Source organism: Glossina fuscipes, unplaced genomic scaffold, assembly GCF_014805625.2.
Source record: "Glossina fuscipes isolate IAEA_lab_2018 unplaced genomic scaffold, Yale_Gfus_2 0, whole genome shotgun sequence".
NCBI classification, from domain to species: Eukaryota; Metazoa; Arthropoda; class Insecta; order Diptera; family Glossinidae; genus Glossina; species Glossina fuscipes.
Genome location: NW_023998414.1, coordinates 39,316,852 through 39,339,377, shown reverse-complemented (window position 1 = coordinate 39,339,377; position 22,526 = coordinate 39,316,852). Strand labels below are relative to the sequence as shown.

The 22,526-nt window shown below is 32.9% G+C and overlaps 5 protein-coding genes across 11 annotated transcripts; 4 read left to right on the top strand and 1 right to left on the bottom strand.

Annotated features, from left to right (window-relative positions):
- Window positions 1-1,237: 1,237 nt before the first annotated feature.
- On the top strand, window positions 1,238-2,842 carry LOC119635772 (ribokinase). 5 transcript variants are annotated; one of them, XM_038030800.1, is made up of 6 exons: window positions 1,238-1,329; window positions 1,389-1,486; window positions 1,647-1,650; window positions 1,718-1,789; window positions 1,839-2,387; window positions 2,468-2,842. In XM_038030800.1, the coding sequence occupies exons 4-6, from the start codon at window positions 1,728-1,730 to the stop codon at window positions 2,796-2,798; spliced, it is 942 nt and encodes a 313-aa protein (XP_037886728.1). In that variant the 5' UTR covers window positions 1,238-1,329; window positions 1,389-1,486; window positions 1,647-1,650; window positions 1,718-1,727; the 3' UTR covers window positions 2,799-2,842. The 5 variants fall into 5 exon arrangements, with proteins under 5 accessions (XP_037886728.1, XP_037886721.1, XP_037886714.1 ...); XM_038030793.1 differs by having other exon boundaries at window positions 1,597-1,650; XM_038030786.1 differs by having other exon boundaries at window positions 1,592-1,650.
- Window positions 2,843-2,927: 85 nt separating this feature from the next.
- On the bottom strand, window positions 2,928-3,444 carry LOC119635762 (translation machinery-associated protein 7 homolog). The gene has a single exon (XM_038030767.1). The coding sequence runs from the start codon at window positions 3,241-3,243 to the stop codon at window positions 3,049-3,051; it is 195 nt and encodes a 64-aa protein (XP_037886695.1). The 5' UTR covers window positions 3,244-3,444; the 3' UTR covers window positions 2,928-3,048.
- A 1,348-nt stretch (window positions 3,445-4,792) lies between these two features.
- Window positions 4,793-12,847, top strand: LOC119631595 (ADP,ATP carrier protein). 3 transcript variants are annotated; one of them, XM_038023962.1, is made up of 4 exons: window positions 4,793-4,907; window positions 11,494-11,797; window positions 11,870-11,997; window positions 12,072-12,847. In XM_038023962.1, the coding sequence occupies exons 2-4, from the start codon at window positions 11,498-11,500 to the stop codon at window positions 12,544-12,546; spliced, it is 903 nt and encodes a 300-aa protein (XP_037879890.1). In that variant the 5' UTR covers window positions 4,793-4,907; window positions 11,494-11,497; the 3' UTR covers window positions 12,547-12,847. The 3 variants fall into 3 exon arrangements, with proteins under 3 accessions (XP_037879890.1, XP_037879900.1, XP_037879883.1); XM_038023972.1 differs by having other exon boundaries at window positions 4,793-4,917; XM_038023955.1 differs by lacking the exon at window positions 4,793-4,907 and adding an exon at window positions 9,438-9,543.
- A 1,933-nt stretch (window positions 12,848-14,780) lies between these two features.
- Window positions 14,781-16,780, top strand: LOC119631607 (ADP,ATP carrier protein 2-like). Its single transcript, XM_038023985.1, has 4 exons — window positions 14,781-14,856; window positions 15,640-15,958; window positions 16,109-16,236; window positions 16,306-16,780. The coding sequence occupies exons 2-4, from the start codon at window positions 15,659-15,661 to the stop codon at window positions 16,778-16,780; spliced, it is 903 nt and encodes a 300-aa protein (XP_037879913.1). The 5' UTR covers window positions 14,781-14,856; window positions 15,640-15,658.
- Window positions 16,781-20,107: 3,327 nt separating this feature from the next.
- LOC119631587 (xaa-Pro aminopeptidase 3) lies at window positions 20,108-22,007 on the top strand. Its single transcript, XM_038023942.1, has 5 exons — window positions 20,108-20,244; window positions 20,300-20,574; window positions 20,636-21,452; window positions 21,518-21,648; window positions 21,710-22,007. The coding sequence occupies exons 1-5, from the start codon at window positions 20,190-20,192 to the stop codon at window positions 21,989-21,991; spliced, it is 1,560 nt and encodes a 519-aa protein (XP_037879870.1). The 5' UTR covers window positions 20,108-20,189; the 3' UTR covers window positions 21,992-22,007.
- Window positions 22,008-22,526: the final 519 nt, after the last annotated feature.

Genomic DNA, 22,526 nt, shown 5'->3' with positions numbered 1-22,526 from the left:
AAGAAACAAGTGCGCGCTTTATGTCATTATTTATACGGTACAAGTCAAATTGTCAATATAATGCGATCTACGTTCTATAATATAATACGATGACGTTTATGACGCCGCATAAGACGTCTACGAAGCGAAGAAATTTCTCTTTCGATCTTACAAGCCAAATATCTCATTTGAAGTAACGTTGCGCAAAGAAAAGCTTATTGCAATCCTATTCGATTCTATTAGGTTCGCTGTTCTGTTTGCAGCACTTAGAAATCAATCAACTTCATAAACATGAGATGCCCAAGGCGATTGCAAATGCTTTCCTTGCTCTTCTTACGACAAAAAATGTACAATGAGAAAAACCCGATGGATTTAACTGCTTAATTGCTAATAAATTGATCTCTTCTCCTCCTCTTTGGTTACTTTTGTAATCATGTTATAATAGTATGAAAATAAATTTTCCAATTGAAAGAGGAAGAAGCAATGATTTGGTGGCGGTACGAGTTGAAATGTTAACTTACGATATCTTCCTACTTCAACATGTCTGTCTCTAAATGTTGTTTATAGTAATGCCAATGGCAGGAATTCCTTCTCATGTTCACATTTGCGAAAGGTACACAGTACACGCTCATAAGATGTCTTTCCCCCCATTTCGATGCAATGAAAATCGTCTTGAAAGTCTTGAGAAAGCTTAACAAAATTGCTTTCCTTTTTTTTTTTAGTTCACATATTCCATTAGTCAGACAGTCTCGGGCATTTTAGCTTGCCTAATGATTATGATAATTTGGCGACAAATATGATTTATATTTTGCCAAGGAGACGCATCCGCAATTAATTGCTTTTGCGAGAAGCGTACAATGGATAATGGTTTTCTAAATAATATAATGAATCTTTTAGTTCTTCGAAAGTATTGTTTTCAAGAAAATATGATAGTCAAGACAATTTTGGCCGCTTTCATGTCATGTTGGCTTTGTAGTGCGCAATTAGTGCGATTAGATTTGTATTTTTTGCAGGTAGGTCTTGATTGTAGATCCTTTTGACACTTTCAATGTTCAGCGATTTCTTCTCGGAATGCGCCGACAGCTGTTTTTCTTAGCATTAGCGCGATTTCACTTACAAATGTGTCATCCATTTTTTTTTTTTTTTTTTTCTTGCTAGCGCAATTCACATGCGATCTTCGTTTTTCCTTCCAGACAGCCATACATGGTTCCATAATTATATAAAATTTCATATATATAAAATTGGTACGACCTAAATGTATTGAATTAACAAAAATTGATTTATTTGCTTCTTACGATATTAGTCGACTTGAAGTGATAACTAGATTTTATCTTATCAAATACAATACAAGTATGTGTTGGAGTAAAATATTATTTTTAGCGAATCTTAAAAATTTATAAATACTTCAGATTCTGAACAATTTTGGACTTTTTGAACATGCAACGGGTACGTTTCGTTTGAAACACATCGAAAGAAAATTTTTGGAAAATTGTGAATAATTATTTAGGTAACGAATCAATTTGTGTGTGTGTGTTTGTGTGAACCTTAAAGAATGAAACAACTTAATAAAAAAATGAAAAAGTCATTTTATTTTCTATTTTTATTGTTCAAGCAAAGCCATAAATTTAGTCTTCCTTTTCGCTGTTGTTCTTGTTATTGTTGTTTAGATTCGTAAGCATTTACAAATTGTCGCTTATCATTCTTCCTTCCTAATTATCCACATTATATTTGCATATAGCACATTAAAGATGGAAGATGAGAACAGTATGGACGTAGTGAGTTACGGTTCAGTAAATGTGGACAATATTTGGTAAGAATTGCGAAAGCGCATATTGAATTTGAAGTCGTTTATTTCGTAGCTATGTGAATCGTTTTCCAAAGACGGGCGAGACTGTACACGCTGATAAATTTGAAACGGGATTTGGAGGTAAAGGTGCAAATCAATGTGTGGCCGCTGCCCGTTTGGGCGCAAGCGCCGCTCTTGTGGCTAAAGTGGGCAATGATAATTGGGGTGCAGACTACCTAAAAAAATTGCGTTCGGAAAATGTTAACGTGGATTATGTGAAACAATGTGCGGGCTTGCCTACAGGTTTCGCCCAGATCACTGTATCGAAAGAGGGGAATAATCAAATAATTATCGTTAAGGGAGCTAACGCAGAATTAAATAGAGCAGACGTGCGCACCGCTAAACATCTTTTTGAAAAATCAAAGATTTTATTGTGTCAGTTGGAAACACCAATAGAAGGGACATTGGCAGCCTTGCATAGCTTTAAGGGCATATCAATTCTTAATGCAGCTCCAGCTCTAAAGGATATGCCAGTAGATTTAATAAAAGCCGCTTCTATATTGTGTGTAAATGAAACCGAGGCTGCTTTAATAACTAAAAGGGTCGATATAACAGATGTTCAGTAGGTTAAAATATATTTGCAGCGATTTTATAATGTAATAATAATTAATAATAATAATATTCCCATTCATAAAATTATAGACAAGCTGAAAGCGCCGCTAAAGAGCTTCTAGATATGGGTGCAAAATGTGTAATTATAACATTAGGTGCTAAGGGTGCCATTTATGCCGACAATACCGAGAATTTCCAGTGCACACACATTGCTGCGAATAAAGTCGGAACTGTAGTAGATACTACTGGTGCGGGTGATAGCTTTTTGGGTGCGCTAGCTTATCATATGACCAAACATTCTAAAATGGACATGAAAAGTCATATTACTTTCGCTTGTCGGGCTGCTGCATTTTCTATACAATCGCCTGGGACACAGTCCAGCTTTCCCTTTGCTAGTGATATGAAAAGCTTCGATAAATAAATTTTTCTCTTGCAACTTAAGTAAACTTAGTAAAGCGTTGAAAAATTTCTACTTACCTAATAATTTGAAATATAATATATTTTACTTGAATCATAGGCAGCGTTTTTGTATTTTTAAATATTGTGTTATTTTGATTAACAGTACATGTAATTTTCTTTAATCAATCTTCGTTATACAAAAAACATATAAAAAATCAAAGGGTTGAACAAGAAATGGTATTTCTTACGAGGGACTAATTTTCTAAATGCGCCTATTTTTTGCCTGATTTCTTAATTCCGCCGCCCACTAAAGGTCCTTTTTGTACTGCTTTCATTTTAGCTGCCTCCAGTGCCTTTTGCTGTTCCTTTTGCTTTTGCTTGAAGGCTAAATCATTTTCGTCCAGTTCCTTCACTTCCTTTTTCGGCGCTTTAAGTGGTTTCTTTTTGCCACCTTCACGGCCCGACATTTTAACGAATTTACAAAATGTTAAAATACCTAAGTTTGATGAACAAATCTGCAACTGTCTTCCTTCCTTCGAGCAAAGACTTATTGTTTTGGGCAGTGTTTCTAACTGATTTCCCCGATCACAAATTTTCGTTAAAAACGTGAAAATTTATTGAGAGAGATGTAGACAAGCAAACAAACAGATGGTGAATTTGGATAAAGCAAATATTAGATGAAAAAACATTTGGATAAAGTGAAAAGTTAGAAAATTGGATAATCACAATTAACGTAGTTACCACTTAATGGAAAAGTTAGTGCTAACAGATATGTATAACTGCTAAGAAAATCGACGGTTTTCGGGCTAAAAGCGATTTTTGTGGACTTTTGCCGACGGCTTTGCCTTTAACATAGACCATTGCGTTCTTTCTGTAAATAACATAGAGTATTACGTTTTTTCTGTAAATAACCTAGAGTATTACGTTTTTTCTGTAAACAGCATAGAGTATTACGTTGTTTCTGTAAATTAACATCTAACAAGTTTTTTGTAGATTTTATTAACAAAATATAGTTTTAGGTGTTTTCAATCCACAGCGAATCCTTAATTAAAGTTTTCTGAAATACTTTGAGAAGTAAAATTGAAGAAATTGACATAAATGTTAATAAATATTGAAAAAAAAAACAATAAAAAAATTAATGTAAAATCAAAGTAAATCTTTGATTGACTAATGTAGTAATTTTTGATTAACGAATGAAGAAAAATGACTTTAAGAGAAGGAAAACTGCATTTCACTGGGACTTCACTGATAGATTAAATACTAAGCAAACAAATAAATTTAAAATTGAAAAAATAATATGAAGGAATAGTAAAAAAGACTTAAATTTCTGCAAAATAAACATAAATTAGACAATTCATTCACGCTTATTAATAAAATGGGAAAAATTTAGTAGATAAGGGCCGAAAAAAGGAGAAGACATAAGACGAGACGACTTTAATATAACAACATTCGAAGCTGTGGGACTCTTAACATTATTTGGCTAATATCGCAAACTGTTTAAAAAAGAAAACTAAATAAATATACTTTGTCAAGTTTTATATAAATTTAAAATTTATAAATTCACTTCATTCTCATTTATAAACAACAATGACCATTAATCTTAATAAATTTTAAACATTTGGAACTAATTAAGACTATTTATAAAATAAGGTATGAAAATGAACAAACCAATACGTTAAAAAAATGGAAGGGTGTATATAATGAATTAAAATAATGCCGTAAAATGTATAGGTGCATAGATGAGCACATCATTCTGCTATTATAACATCAATCAATGAAAAAGTCCAATTGAAATGAAATGTTATATATAAAATACATCTTAAAATATATATGTAAGATTTAATTTGATAGCTTAATAATGACTATGCTGCTTTAGATTTTTTACTTTAAAAATGATCAACTCTGATAGTCAGTAACGAGTAGGTGTGATTTTCTAAGTAGTTGAAACTAAAATCGAATGACGAATACAAAGTAATTGGTATTCAATAATGAAAACATCACTACATACTTCACGAATTACAGCCGTCAAGTGAAAACGCGTCATCGATTTCGGGAAAATCTAAGAATTGTTCTTTGAAAGAAATTTTTATTGTGTAACTTTTGAAAGAAGTTATATTAAGTCAACTACAAGGTATTTTATGGTAATTTTCATATAACAATTAAGAATTTGTTTATGCAGGAAAACGCTTTCTTTTACTTCTTTTATTGTGCGCATAATATCAAAGAAAAAAATTTCTGTGTTTAGTAGTATATTTGCATGCTTGTGCGATTTTATATTTATAAAAAATCGTAAATTTAAGAGAAAATGTTAAAATTAGAGGCTTTCAAGATGAAATGTGGTGAAGAAACATTATTCCAGTTTCATTTCATTTATGTTAATGAGAAAGAGATACGTTTTATGTAACACATAACGTCGGAAGAATCAATTTGATCTTCAAATGACAGATTATGTTGTATAAGAAAAAAGTAGCCGCAATGCTTATGTAACATCTCTACGATCTGCTATGCATTTAAAACTCCAATGTCGATATATATAATATATACATATATATAGAGAGAGAATATATATACATATGTAGAGAATGCATATGGATAGAAGGATGTTTATTAAAGCTAAAAATATATGCGGAAAAAGGAAAATTGCAAAAGCGGCAAAACATTTGTCCAAAAGATGTATAATTTATTAAGTTTTCTTAAGTTAAGTTGCTATATTCGCAGGAACTCTCCTATTAGCTGTTGATATTGTCTGCCGTTTTTCGTTACCGGACTTCCACAAGCATAATAGTACCCGTTTTTTTTTTTTTTTATACTTTGCTTACTCTCATGTTAATGAATTAAACATAACCTAAAATATTTTCACGTTGTAAGAAGGCTTAAAAAAGTACGGTGTGTGGAGTGGCTTTTTTCAATTATTGACATTGCTCTCAATTTTTATTTTGTGGATTTTGTTCTCGCGACAGAATTCATTGGAATTGCGTGACCATGTGTTAAACTAATATATCGAATAGAATTGTTTCTCTTTTATGTCTCTTTTTCAAAGATTTACGCTCTTTAAATAATTACGATATATATATATGTAACGAATCTTTCAGGGACGATAAAGTATTGCTATACAATTTGCTAAAGGAAGCATTTTAAATATTCGCTTTAATATTTCTCGTATCTACCCTGGAATATGTGCAGACAATAATTCTCTCATTCGGCTTGTATACACTGTGCTTGTTTTTCAATTTTCAAATTCCTGAATATTGATGATTGATTGTCTAAATTTTGCACGTTTATTTATTTGGTTCAATTCCATAGTTCGAAACATGCGTGTATAAGCGTGTAAAATTCCCACAAAAATAAAAACAGATTAACAAGGAATTTTGTTGAAAATTATGCGGCCTAAGATTCATGATGATGATGATGATGAACACTTCGTTTGAAGATGAACTTTGATATGAAACAGTTTGGATAAAAACATTCCTTTTTACATAGGTAGTTGGTTTGGCGCATAAGGCAATTGATTACATAAAGCAAATGGGAAGGCATTTTGTTGCGTTCCAATTCAAAGCTCGCTAGTAAATTCTGTAAGCTCAGTGCTCGCAAATATTTTCGATTGAGTTGGTTTCTGTAATAAAAGGATTTCTTTTTATTTATATAATGCCCAATAAGCTCTAATGCCTTGATGAAATTTTCGTGGGAAAAAGGCCAAACTGTTTTCTTTTTTTCATATACTATTCATAAGGTTTACAATAAAGTTCACTTCAAGGTGAATGTAAAGTCATTATCACTACAATCATCAATGAAAATGGAAATGTAATGAGTTTATATCCTATATGCAGAAATACAAAAAGTCCATCCCTAAAACTCTACACACTTTTTCGATCAGTTAATCGATTTTTTCATGTTTATCTTTGCCTTTGCCCGGCGGAACGATCAAGCCATCAAAGTTAAAGAAATTGAAAAGAAGATTATACATATTGCTTTTAACAACAAGCGGTATTTAACTTTATTTGGCACGAGCGCAAACTTTGAAATTCAATTCAAGTTAATAAAATAATTTGCCATCTTTGCATTCATGCTCGAAGTTGTGGTGACCGCGCAGTTCACACCAAGGCGTATATAAAATTTTCTTACGCCGTGATAATAATTTTTGCCCACTTTCTTGCACTCTCTCTTCTACTCAATTATAGTTTTTATTCTTAATCGTGATCGTGAAAATAGTATATGGAGTCATAATGTAGGCACACTACTGAAATATATTAAAATTTTATAGCGAATCATTAACATTCCAACATCCCAATGAAAACGTAAGTGATGTGTTCTTCCCATGTGTTCTGTTAAACAAAGGAAAAAAAAAAAACCAATTGGAAAATTGATTGATACTTATTATAGAAAATTACATAAAATTTATGCATAATCTTTACGGTAGCGATAACCGTGTTTTGAAATTTTGTAAAAATTCATTAACTAAATGCATTTGATTTGTTTTCTTATCAGTTTCATTGAATAGTCTACAAGATTTATTAATCAATCACGCAGGTGAACGACCCATTGTTACAACTTTGGAAATATTTAATTCTAACTCATATTAATCACATCTCTTCATACGGTATATACGAAAAAGAAAGAAAAGAAATTATGCTTGTGGGACCTTGAAGTCTTATGTTGTTTTTCTGAAAACGTATTTGTTTGTGAAAGGCCTTGTCAACAAAAAAAAAAAACCGAAAAAAATAAAAGTTGCGTACAATCTTAAAACATCCATTCATTGTGAGCAAATGTCTTGATTTTTTTTTTTTTTTTTTGGCTTCTCGCCAAACAAAATGATTATCTAACGGAATGATAGAATACTTGAGATCAAAGCCATAAACTTGTACTTATTTATATACCCAACTATTGGAAATGTATATTAATTTGGGGTTTTCGTTTGCAACGTCTTTAAAGGCGAATTTTGATTCTTTCTAAAAATTTAAGCATTTGTTCCTGCATTCTTGATGGATGTGTAACGATGGAGGTTTGAAAGCGAAATATATTATATTCAATTACAAAAATTTGAATAATTGAAGAAAAATTGATTCATCAAACTATTGTAGAATGGCAACCTCCGCACCTTACATTACGCACGATTCGACTAGGCATACTTTAAAAAGTAAATCAAGCAAGAATGAAAGTATATACTAACTTTACTGGAGGCTAAGTAGCTTACACATATTGTGCTTTCTTTTTGACGGATAACTTTATATAGGGGAAGTCTGGTTTATTATAAAAGTTCATCGATCGTTCTTTGACTTTTTATTTGTGCGCTTGAACAAATGAAAATTCTATTCTATATTTCTTTAAGAATATTATTTTTTTTACCACTAAATGTCGTCTATGAGAAACATTTACTTTTGTCTGCTTACTCAAAAGGTTGGTTGTTCTTTAGTTTTTCTATATTAGAATTACTTAAGACTCTGTAAAGCATAAATAACTTATATGGTTTGTAGCATTGTTAGGATAATCTTTTGTTTAATTGTTGGAACAATATTACATAAACTGGGCGTTGATGTCGACCTTTATTCTAGAGTTGACGGAATTTTTTGCAACGTTTATACGAATGCTTACGTATAACTATATAAGAGATACATATACGTTCTTAGAAAAGTGTGCGTATTAAAACGTCATAATCAAAGTCTCCTGCTTTAAATTGCGTCTTGTAAATATTTTCCAAAACGTAATGAAAATTATTCAGCATTTATAATGCTTATACAGATGATAGGCCAAATAAAATATATCCATTTTCGATCGCTTAGACGCGATCAAGGTCTCCGTTTGTCTGTCTGGTATGTGTGTTTGAAAGACGTAACACTAAGAGGTTTTATTTGAAATTGGTTCGCTTTAGTTTAAATTTGAATATATTTATATAAAAGACAAGAATGATTAGAACTTTTGTCGGTAACCTCGCCCATAATTAAGAAAAAACTCCCTACATATATATTTATTTGCTTGGGGCGGCGATGGTGGGTATCAATTTCGCCCAAAGATGATGCATATAGCCTACTTGTTTTTTATCTAATGCTCAACGTGTGTGGTGATAACAGAGAGTCGCTTCAAGTCGAAAACTTTTATGTTTTTCATCTTTTGCCAACGACATATGATTAATTTCCTTCGTATATTCGAAAAGCTTTCATAATTTAATTTTACGCAATACGTTTTCTTTAATCTTCTTTGCTCTCTCTCCATTTCCATTTTCATTTTTTGCTCTCTCCAAAATACTTGCTCTCCTTGAATGTTATACTATTATGTAATTTGCCATTGAAAATTTGCACTTGAGTTTTCTATGTATAATGAAAAATGCAGAATTTTCAAAGCTTTCTGCAGAAAGACTAGATAAACGTTGCAAATGCAAAAGTTCATTACAAACATAAGTCCATCCTTATATATACTATTGTTTTATATATATATATATATATATATATATTCATATTTCTTTGCATTATATTTAGTTTTGTGTTTTCGTTTTATTAAACATTTCGGTTCAAATTAAAGGTTGTTTGTCAAATAAAAGCTTTTCGAGAGGGAGAGAGCGAGAGAGAGAGAGAGAGAAAGAAAGAAAGTGAGAAAAAAAATAACAGAGACCGTTACCGATAAACTTGATTTAATGTTACGGGTAAAAAGTGACTTAACACTTATTTGTAGTCTACTAATATTTTATTAACGTTCGAATCGCCAATCAGTGCGGTCTACTATTCCAAAAGGGATTTAAATTTGGTTTTTATACTGTGATATAACAAAAATAAATAGTATGTAAAAAGTTTTTCAAGTGCAAATAAGTAAATTATTATGAATTTATTATAAACAGATTCATAAAATTATTTATTTATTTTATTTATTTATTTATGTACTTTCTAAATGTGTGCTTGTGCTGTGAATATGGACTCGATTTAATCATATTGTTTCATAAATTTTTTTCTTTGAAAGCATTATAAATAATTTTTTTATTACATTGAAGAAGAAATATTTCGCTTTTAATTGAAGATAAAGTTTTTTTATTTGTGAACGTAAAAAATATATGAATATTTTATCGAAAAGTTTCTCTTTACTACGAAAACCGTTATGCAATCTAATAAACACAACTACACCCTTAAGTTAAAGTAAAAAAAGTATGGAAGTGTTGCCAACTTATCATTTTTTTTTTTTTTTTTAGATATAGAACGAAAGTTCCTTTATAAAGAATTCTAAAGAATTATAGAATCATATTCCACAAATTGGAAAAAAGAAGAAAGTGAAGAAAATTATATAAATTCTATATGTAGAAATTGAAATGTGACGTAACTGGGGAAAAGAGTAGAAAAACTTATTCCCCTTGTTAGAGTTCCATTGCGTACCTTGAACGTACATTTTCAAGTTTAATCGCTTTTGCTGAACAGATATGCTTTATGCTTTTAGATTGTATAACGATTCTTGGAAAGATAAACATTTTCACATAAATTATGCAATAGCATATATAAGCGAGAAGATTCATACTCTGCTTCTCTTCTTATTTAATTGTCAACATTTATAATATAATAATATATGCGTATATGTATACGAAAACCACGTGGTGTTAAATAATCATTTACCGAAACACAATTGGTTGTCAATCATTTGTTCCGTGTGTAGTGTAGAAAATTGCTAATCATATTGCCTAACAATAGTTAAATTTATTTAACATTAAAAAGGGCACCTAAGTGTGCATAGTTTGTCTGCAATACATATGCTTACGGCTAAACAATTCTCAATTTATGTTGCTATGCCAGCATTTTCAAAATTTTAGCTTATATATGCTGTCCTCGTGGCAATAACACCTTATACCTTTCTTTCCAATCGTGTTATTGCAACTTAACATTCATTGGGGATTTATAAAGTATGTGTACGTGTGTTAGTGATCTTAACATTGTAGTTTTTTGCTCACGTAATTAATAACCATGTGGTTATCAGTAAATGATGCCACATTCAAGGAAGAAATTACATTTATTTTGATAGTGACTTATCATATTATTATATACGTGCGTATCTCTATTACGATCAGTAAAAAAAAAAATGTACTTCGAGAATTTCAAGTTCTTGATAACGAGCAAAACGTGCATGACATTGTTAGCAAAAGAAAGGAGAGCAAAATTGTGTATCGCGTTATAGCTTCTTCTTATTTAATATACTCTTTCGTCTTTTCTTTTATGTAAAATAACATAATTAGATTATTGTATGCTATATTAATGTTCCTCGCTATTTACATATATATGTTAACATTCTGTTAATCGCTTGTATATATATTTATATATATATATATATATATATATATATACATAGTTATATTAACAGAATGGTTTTAAGTGAGTACGCTGGACGTTTGCTATGTGTGTGTTACTGTATGTGTTTCATTTATCTATAAGAATGAAATCTTCTGTATATATGAAAAAAGAAATTTACCTTTAATTTAATATTTGATATATAAATGTGTGTCTGTGTGGTGTATTTGCGACGAATGAATCAACCTTATCATAAACATCGATCAAATTCCATTGTTAACGATTCCATTTTAACAAGTATTCATCAATCCATTCCATTTGACGTAAAGAGTGTGTTTGTGTGTGTGTGTGGATATGAGCGACAAAATGAATCTGTAAGTGGTGCTTGGCTGTTTAAACATTACAAATATCTGCATGGACTGAAAATTCAAGTATTTTAAATGATTATTATTGTCAAATATACAGAAAAATGGGTAAAGATTTGGCCGATCCAGTTGCCTTCTTGAAGGATTTTGCTGCCGGTGGTGTGTCTGCTGCCATTTCAAAGACTGCCGTCGCCCCTATTGAGCGTGTTAAGTTGCTTTTGCAAGTGCAGCACATCTCTAAGCAAATTAGTCCTGATAAACAATACAAAGGTATGGTTGATTGCTTTGTCCGCATTCCAAAAGAACAAGGTTTTTCATCATACTGGCGTGGTAATATGGCCAATGTTATCAGATACTTCCCTACTCAGGCTTTGAACTTCGCTTTCAAGGATAAGTACAAGCAAGTAAGTACGGCGTAAATGAAAGAAGTGTTACGAGAATGGAGCTAAATATTTTAACTTATGCGCGTGTTGTAGATTTTCTTGGGCGGTGTCGATAAGAACACCCAATTCTGGCGTTACTTTGCTGGTAATTTAGCATCTGGCGGTGCCGCTGGTGCCACATCACTTTGCTTTGTATATCCCTTGGATTTCGCCCGTACTCGGTAAGATAAGATTTTATTATGTTTTTGCAAAATGCGTTCCGTGCAATGTTATTTACTTTTCTTCTTTTTTTTAGTTTGGCTGCTGATACTGGTAAGGGCGGTGCTCGTGAATTCACTGGTCTTGGCAACTGCTTAGCTAAAATCTTTAAATCTGATGGCTTGGTCGGTTTATATCGTGGCTTTGGCGTTTCGGTGCAAGGTATCATTATTTATCGTGCAGCCTATTTTGGTTTCTATGATACCGCTCGTGGTATGTTGCCCGATCCCAAGAATACACCGATCTATATCAGCTGGGCTATTGCTCAAGTTGTTACAACCGTTGCTGGCATTGTATCCTATCCATTCGATACTGTGCGCCGTCGTATGATGATGCAGTCCGGTCGCAAGGCTGCCGACATTGTGTATAAGAACACAGTGCATTGCTGGGCTACAATTGCTAAGCAAGAAGGTCCAGGTGCCTTCTTCAAGGGCGCCTTCTCTAATGTTCTCAGAGGTACTGGTGGTGCTTTCGTGCTTGTGTTATACGATGAAATCAAGAAATTCTTGTAAATTAAAGTAACTATCAGCAACATAAACCAATCTACGCATACGTACACACATATACAAACAAACACACCTACACATCCACACCCTTTCCCTTCCAAACACACACACATACACATACACACACACACACACACACACACAAACGGAACACATACACACATATTAACTATCCTAAAACTATTACCATTTCTGTAACCTGTCCCGCACAGTAACGAATTCTTAATTTAATTTTAAAGTTTAACTCAATTATTGTAATTTAAATCAAATAACAAATGCGATAGCAACACGAAACAACTATAACACACACACACACAATGTCATGCAGAAACAAACCATCAACTGAGAAGAAAGTATACAAATTCTACGTTTAAGAACCAAAAAGGAAAAAGAAAATCGCGCGTGTTCGTTCGTTTCGAATTGTATGTATTTTAAGTTTAAATCGTGATGTTACAACATCAACAAAAGTATCAAGCGGAAATACAACAACAATAAGTTCTTAGTACGTGTTCATCCGAAACCAACATAAACTAAGATAAAAAAAATTATTATAAATAAATAAAAAAAACTATAAAAATCGAAACACTATTTCAATTTTATTTCAACATTTCAACATGGGCCAGTGGGCCAATGGCCGCGAGTCCATAAAGTGGATCGTTTCTCATTACGCTACACTTTCAAACGTGGGGGGGGGGGGTCTATAACGTTCATCATTCCCATTACACCAATTGGAAAAATAATGGGGAACGTGTTAGCATTGAAACAGAAATAGTGATAAATAAATAAGCAAAAACAAATAGATGATGAGCGTTTAACAATTTATATAACCAAATATATGTATATATATATGTATATATATATATAATTGTTCGAATATTTAGTCTAAACAGAGTAAACTATACATTGTTAATAGAGGTTAGTTTTTCAATTAATCTTTTCAGAATATTTATACATCTCGGCGCACTAAACATATTTTTATTTGGATTATGAAGAGAGACGGCCGCCTATAGTCGCTAAATAGATTTTGAACTTGATTTCGAAATAGTGATTGTACATATATAATATTTAGTTTTTCGGAAGAGTGATGTGACTGACATGGTGTTACTATCCTTAACTGCATATGTGGTGGCAAATATTTTTATAGTATCATCGAACAGCTACAAATTGAAGACTTTAATTTACTTGGTGCATTTGTCACCAAAAATATTCTTATCGATTTAAGAGCTTTCAGTGGGCTTTATAACTTCCAATATATTTTCGTGTAATTATCGCGTTTTATTGCTTTCATTTTAAAGTCATCTGGATAAGGGAGCTTTGGAGCTTTGCAGCAGCAGATGTCCATATGTTTTTCGAAATACTTCATTTATTGACTTATTTTTTTGCTGTTCTATGTAGAATGTAGATTCTTTATTTGAGTGGGTGGGTCTTGTTTTTAGTTAATGGTTTCCCCATCGACATCAGTCGTAAATTCGTAAATAGAATTTAGGCAAAAGGCAGGTCTAAGCCGGGATTAAAACCGAGATTGCAGTGTGTTTCGTAAAGCGAATTCAAAATATGACCCGAGCTATTTATTAGTACCTGAGGTTTGCAGGTGTTTTTCATCAAGATCAATATTTTGATATGAGATCGCGAAGTGATTTTATATCTTGCAAAATTTTATTGCGAGATGGGTGAATTTTATTTAATAGATATTATTCGGATTAGTAGGTTGATTGGCGATCTGAAATATAAGTAAATAATTGTTTTGGGAACGATGGAATTAGTAGTAGAAAGTATTGTCGCAGTACGCATTATTTATTTATTTATTTTCGTTGGAAGAGCACTCGACTTGACGATTGTCCGAATTATCGCTTAGTGTTCATTGTTTTTAAATCTTATGCGATTAAGTTCTGCATTTTAAAAATTCTTTCAGATCCTATCTCTTTTATACGATTTACGAAATAAGTGATATGAGCTCCTTAGTCAAATCATTTATGTCAAATCATGGCTTAGAGTCCTGAAAGTGGAAAGATATTAGGGAAGGTATTAAAAGTTTGCCAACATACTTTCAACTTCAACTAAATGCTAAAAAACTGAAACGAATTTCTATTAAAAAATTCGGAAATTTTAAAGTATTTTTTTAAATTAATTTGAAAACTGTAACGGACCAACCGCGGCTATCAATTGAAGTAAAGTATTTCCGGCAAAAAGGTTTTTTTTTTTTCAATTTATTTATTTATTTTTTTTTAAATTTACTATGGTAAATTAGTCAAAATATTTGAAAACATTTTCAAAATTTTTCTACAATTTTATACAGAAATGATTATCAAGAATCAGGTAAAGTTTATAAATTTTAAATCATACCTTGTTTTAGTAATTCGATTATTAAACTTATTCCGTACCAATGAAATTCGAATATAATATGTACTCGACTTTAGTTTTCCGCTACAATTTTAGGCGGACAGAGATACAAACTAATTGAAAGGTGCTCCACCACGTCATGGTGTCCAGCATATTTATTTTAGAACTAACGGATTCTTAAGCAGATAACACACCGATTACGATTATTAAATACAAAAAGCATAAAAACGTGAAAAAAAGAAAATTTAATAACTTGTAACTTTATATATATATATATAGGCAAGCCGGGTTTTCCCCATTTTCGCATGTTAAATGGTCGAGTTTTCCGTAAAGTAGAAAAATTTCAGCCTTATAGCAAAAATCTATTAATATTTCCTTAGAGAAGCCGAGTTACGTTCACTTTACGCTTTGCTGCGTGCGTGCGTGTGCTTGAACGAATTTGTCCCATTTTTAATAGCAATCTGTTTGCAGAAATTACCAATGTTTCTATCAAACGCACACCGCACACAGACCGACAGACATGGCTTAATTGATTCAGAATTTCAAAATGATCAAGAATAAAAAAATACTATATAGGGTCTCTGTAGCTTCTTTTTGCCTATTGTGCAAGCATTATGATAAAATGAGTATACTCCCATTCTATGGTGGTGGCTATGGAAAATATATAATAATTATTGTTATACTATGAAATCGATATTATATATATATATCGCTGTAAGTAAGCAAAATAATATAATTGAATGTATTTTATATATGTAGGTAGTCGCAAAATTTGATCATGGGCAAAAATTTATCAGATCCGGTATCATTTTTGAAAGATTTCTTAGCTGGCGGAGTATCTGCGGCCGTTGCTAAAACTGCAGTCGCTCCGATTGAGCGCGTAAAGTTACTACTACAGGTTCAGGAAGTATCTAAGCAGATTCCTGAAGAGCAGCGTTACAAAGGCATTGTAGATTGCTTTGTACGTTTGCCTAAGGAGCAAGGATTCGCATCCTATTGGCGTGGCAATTTGGCTAATGTCATTCGATATTTTCCAACGCAAGCGTTAAATTTTGCTTTCAAAGATAAATACAAGCAGGTAATTATGTACGGTGAGGGTATATAAATATATTTGTGTAATTAATAATAATAATAAGAATAATTTTTAGCTTCGTGTTCCTATATATATAAAATAAAATAACATTTAACCCGATAACTTATATATTTGAATAAATTGACTGATTTTTAGATATTTCTGGGCGGCGTCAATAAGCACGAACAGTTTTGGCGTTTTTTTATTGGCAATTTAGCTTCGGGCGGAGCTGCTGGAGCTACATCCTTGCTTATTGTATACCCGTTAGATTTTGCTCGTACCCGGTAAATAAAAAATTTACGCATTATTCATAATGATTGCTAACTTTTTGAAAATGCTTATGGAATTTTCAGTCTCGCCGCGGATGTGGGTAAAGGGCAAACTCGCCAATTTCATGGTCTGGGTGATTGTATAATGAAAGTCTTCAAAAGTGATGGTTTTGTTGGCCTATATCGCGGTTTTAATGTTTCCGTACAAGGTATTATTATATACCGTGCCACATATTTTGGTTTCTATGATACCTGTCGTGATTTTCTACCGAATCCTAAGGAGACGCCATTCTACATTAGTTGGGCAATTGCCCAAGTAGTTACAACGATTGCAGGCATTACATCGTACCCTTTTGATACGGTTCGTCGACGCATGATGATGCAATCGGGTTTAAAAAAAGAAGAAATGCTTTATAAGAATACAATGCATTGTTGGTACACCATCCATCAGACGGAAGGATTAAGAGCATTCTTTAAAGGTGCCTTCTCTAATATATTACGTGGTACAGGTGCTGCTCTTGTCCTAGCTTTCTACGATGAAATACAAAAATATATTTAAAAACAAAAAAAAAAAAAAAAAAAAAAATGTGTCCAATTTAGGAATTCAGTCTTATTGAGATTTAATTCTTGTTGACATATTTTTATTGCTGATCTCAAAATGTTATGTTATTGAATAATTATAGAAAAAATACAAATAATTTTTCGTTAGCAAAAACAATTTTCTTATTTCGATATAAAATATTGAATATTCGCGATCATTTTTAAAGCAAATGTGAACATTTTTCTCATTATCTTCATTTTTATTCGCAAATTATTCTAATTACAAATATTTTGTAGCTTGAGCGATTGGAAAGTGAGTGTTATGCTCCTCGCCAATAGGAGACGCGGAAGCATGCGCTGTCGTCTAAGCTCATGCTTACTATTGCTTACCTATGAACTCGAGCTTTTGTCTTTCGTTTCGTTATCAGAGAAATGCAATTAACTTATGTAATTAATATTATCTAACTACAAATTGCATTCATGGCCAGTTTCAAATTTGGAATGCATCTAAACATATTTGCCGATCCGTGTGTCTATCTGTCTGCTTGTGGTAAGCACAAGCTCGCTTTAGCGAAAGTGAAGATATCGCCTACAAATTTATAACGGAATTTGCAATTGATATGAACTTTTCAAAGGACACGCCTACAACGCCCACATGCCTTTACGACAAAAACTTTTATTTTGAAAATAGAAAAACTCAGCCGCGCCCAATCCAATCTCTTACTTCTTTTGTCTTTTTTAAGGATAACGGTGACGCGTACAAAATAGATCCGGTAACGATTCGGAATTTAATTTTTTTACTTATTTTTTTTTTTTTTTTTTTTTTTTTTCTGTTGTTTATTAACACATGGCTTTTGTTTTCATTATTCTTAATCTTTTTTGTTTTTTTTTTACATTTTTGCAGATAAGATTCATTCCTAAGACTCTATCTAATTCGGTTGTGTATTTATTAGCTGTGTTTCATGTAGAAATACATAAATAAATAAAAATACATGTATTCGTTCTTGCCTGGAGCCAAATCACCTATTCGTCCACTTTCTAAAAAAAAAAAAAAAAAAACTACGCGCACCTAGAAGCAAAATTATTCTCAGTTTTTGTCCATTACCTTCTGTACCTAGTTGCATGGTGTGAATGTGTTTTTGCGCTAATAACGATTGCTTTAATCGGGCGAAACGCGTAACTTTCCAACCAAAAAGGGAATCAGGGCGATAAAATGTTAAGCCGAATCGGCCCCGTTTTGCCTTTTAATAGAGGAATATTTAGAAGGTCTCTCCTACAATGCACTCTGTGTCATATAAAGAACAATGTGATATTTCCGTCCTTAGAAGAAATATCTTATTCTGGATTCAACAAAGATATAAGTCTCTCAGAAGACACCTTTTCATACGGTCACTTGTAGACCTTGGACAGTGAAAACGAACTCTTTCTACTCATGGAATTGAACAAGATCGTTAGCACTTGTTCCACATTGCTATCTTGTGGATCTGCTGATACTACACGCCTTGATTAAGTTGCTTATTGGGCTAGTAAGGGCAAAACTAGGAGACGCTTTCTCAATTATGCCGACTTCAATTGAATATGCCTTCTCGTCTAGTTCTAGGTGTCATGACCTCCTCTCATGCATTAAGCTTAGAACAAATGGCAAATGTTATGCCTTTACCTAAAAAATTTCGATCATTTGCCAATGTCGTCACTAATAATGTGTGTCAATCGGTCTGTCTTTCATTTACGATCTTCTACCGGTCAATTCTTACAAAGTTACAAATTTTAAGAACTAACAAAAATAATTTACGTAATTTTCAGCCTATAATGAAATTCCTGTCAGTGCGGAAGTCCACAAATACTACTACGGAAGGGCAATAATGCTGTTACTGGAATTTGGTTAATGACATATGGAAGCATTTTTCATTCATTTTTACTTATGAATTCAATTCCGATCTCTGGTTCGCGGATATTATCAATGAACCTTATTTTTCAAAACCATCCAAGCAGTTCTATATTCCCGGCTGAATGCCTTACAATTGTAGGAGCAAGTCTGTGTTATTTGATTTGCATGGTTTCTCTTAGCCAGAATTCATTCATGTATGTTAGAGATTAGATATTTCCAATACCGGATACCTAGCCACATGGGTATTCACTAAAGCAGATAATAGCGCATCTTCTAGACGATCACATGTTAATGATCGTGCCCTGATTTCTGCTGAGTTGGGGGCGATCGACAAGCAGATTTCCAACTTTTTCGGGCAACAGTCTTTGAATGATTCAATTCATCGTCGCCGCTAATACTCCTTAGCTCCGCAGATAAACAATAATACCCTGATTCACCTATTGTAACTTCATGCAGAATGTTTTATGCCTTTTACTAGACCAATGTTTAAACACACCAGACGCTAATAACATTGCGAGCAGGCCCTCATGCACATCTGGGGCTTTGCAATCTCCTGATTATTTTGTATTTGTGTGCCCGATTATCGGTCTACCTGTTTGTCACACCATATTTATACTTTTTATTCCCGGAAATTTGGCGGCATACACTGCAATCTACCCTTTGTTGAGAGCTTGTGATCAAAACGCATAATTGTTCAAAATCAATCACATTCGTTTTGTTTGCGCAACATATCCACACTTTCGTTATACACGCAAATGCAATTATATGTAAACTTGCAATCTTCACGCTAGCACATCTTACACTACGGTGTTACTCATTGTTATCTGTACACATTTTGTTGTTCGTTGCAGCATTTTCGTGATCAATGTATTGATGGGTCGGGCTTGCCTTTACTAACTGAAGATCATCTGGTGAACTCGTTGGGCATGAAATTAGGACCGGCTCTTAAATTGCGTTCTGCCTTGGCAGAGAAACTGGGCGGACCGTGTCCGTGTGTCGCGTGTGTGGCTCAAGCACAGCATGCGCTGACACTGCAAACGAGTAATAGTGGCATTGGCGCATCGAATGCCACGCCTATAAAAATTGTATAAAACTATTCAGGACACGTACAAGGGGAGATGAATGCATATTTTTTATTCACATTTATATATACAAGATTATATATTATTGCAGCTATACCATCTCGAAATCATTGGGAAAATGGACAAAATGCCAGAATATGTTAATATAATATTAAAATGTTGTAAAAATACGGAAAAATAAAATGATATAAAACGATATATATATATATATATATATACATGAACCACCGAACTGAGCGCTAACATTATCGAGGTGCAGGCAAAGCATTTTAAGTTCATGAGTCAACTTTTTTACTCAGCACAGTGAGTCAGATATTGTTGATTATTGTTGTTTATTCAATTTTAGAAGAAGAAGAACAAGAGCAAGAATTTTTATATTTATTTTCTTGATTAAGTTCTATTTATTTTTTTTTGTTGGAATGATCAGGATTGTATTGAAAAAATAGACTCTCTTTATAATGTGGAAGAAACTTTTTTATCGCAATGCAGTCTATATTTCGCCCATTAGACTCGGTAAATAATAAATAATATAGATCAATGAATGGATTAAAAATTATAATAATTTTAGATCAGCTGAGGAGTATAAGCGTTTTTTCTACATCAGCAACAGCTGTAACAACGACACCAACCAGAGCAAATACATCAGCTACAAATGTTTTAAGCGGCAAGAGATTTGGCCAGCCGGTAGCCTTAACACATCCGCATTTAATTAATCAAGATGAACTAGTAACTGGGATAAAGTTAGACGAATTTAAACAGCGCAGGCATCGACTAATGATAAGACTGCAAAAATACGTTGCCGAAAATACTCGAGGTATTAATCGAGATAAGCGGCATCATGCAGTAAGGTGGTCCATAAATCATATAAATATGGTAACATTTCATATATGTCTATAATTTGCAGGTAATTATCCCCTCATCTACCAAGAAATATATGAGCGATAAAATTCCTTATGTGTTTCGACAAAACTCTGATTTTTATTATCTGTGTGGCTGCTTGGAACCAGACACAGTGCTTATGATGAGTATAGATGATAGAAACAATATAAAATCTACTTTATTTATGAGACCTAAGGACAGCCACGCCGAATTATGGGAAGGTACACGTACCGGTGTTGAGTTGGCTTCCGAGCTGTTTGGTGTCGACGAAAGCTATCCAATGGAGAACTTTAAGCCAATATTTACAAAATTATTACAACAGGAGAGACCGTTGATTTGGTACGATTCGAGGATCTCCGATTTGCCGCAACTCAATAAACAAATGCTAAACGTTCTGGAGACAATTAAAAGCGAAGAACAATTATTGTCGCCCATAGGATTAGTGCATGGAATGCGCCTAATTAAGTCGCCAGCAGAACAAAATTTAATGAGGCGCACCTGCCAAATAGCTTCCGAAGCCATAAATGACGTAATGCGTTGCACTAAGCCTGGACATTCAGAACATCATATCTTTGCAATGATCGATTATCAGTGTCGTCTACGCAACGCTAGCTATTTAGCTTATCCTCCAGTAGTGGCCAGTGGTGCTAACGCCACCACCATACATTATATTGAAAATAGTCAATTAACAAAAAGCGGTGATTTAGTGCTAATGGATGCGGGCTGTGAATATGGTGGGTACACAAGTGATATAACGCGTACCTGGCCAGTTAATGGAGAATTCAGTAAACCTCAAAAGATTTTATATGACGTAGTTTTACAATTACAAAAGGAATTAATTAGTAAGTGAAGCGCAATTCGCAAGTCTTGACATTAGAAAATTGCTTGATAAAAATTACGTTTACAGATATAATGTTAAAGGAAGGCGGGCAAACCTTAGATGAACTTTTTGACACTATGTGTATAAAATTGGGAAAATATTTGCAAGAAGTTGGGATCGTATCTAAGAGCATTGACGACTTGATCGGTTTGGGCAGAGTAGGTTATTGAAACGATTATATATAAAATAAAGTGAAAGTTATCGGTAACCTTATAATAGGCTGGTTATGAATTTTGTCCACATCATGTTTCACATTATCTGGGCATGGATGTACATGATACACCACAAATCCCTCGCAATTTAACACTATTACCTGGCATGGTATGTACAGTAGAACCTGGAATTTATATACCAAAAGATCGCTCTGATGTGCCAAAAGAATTTCGCGGCATGGGAGTGCGAGTAGAAGATGATATTCTTATTACATCCGATAACAAGATCGAGATATTAAGCGACGCTTGTATAAAAGAGAGAATACATTTGGAGAACTTGCATAAATAAAAAAATTAACAAAAAAAAAAACTACAAGATTTTGCTAACTTTGGAAACAATAATAATAAATGGAAATTTTCAAAAAAAAAAAAAAAAAAAAAAAAAAAAAAAAGTCGACTATCATATATGCGATATTTACTGCACACGTTCCGTTCATACAACTGAACACGTTGCAAGCATAACGCTGAATAAATATCAGATACCTTTATTCGATAAAGCAATTTCTTCTCAAAAAATTATATTACAAGCATACTTGTGGTAGATTCGATTTGATTGACATCTTTTACAGGCCGTTTTGTTGCATTCCACTGTTGTGTTTGAGTTACACGTGAAAAGTCCATTCGCCAAGATTTCTGAGAGATTTTATTCCCCAGATAGATAGATATCAAGAAGTTGGTGGTAGTAGGAAAGGAATTTGCTTTATGTGGCCCTAGTAGTTATTTAAAACTTATCACAACTAGTGATGTATTTATTCGTCCCCGTTCAACGAACTTAAAGCAAACAATAATGAAAATAAAGGCAATGGCTGGAATGGACGATGAGT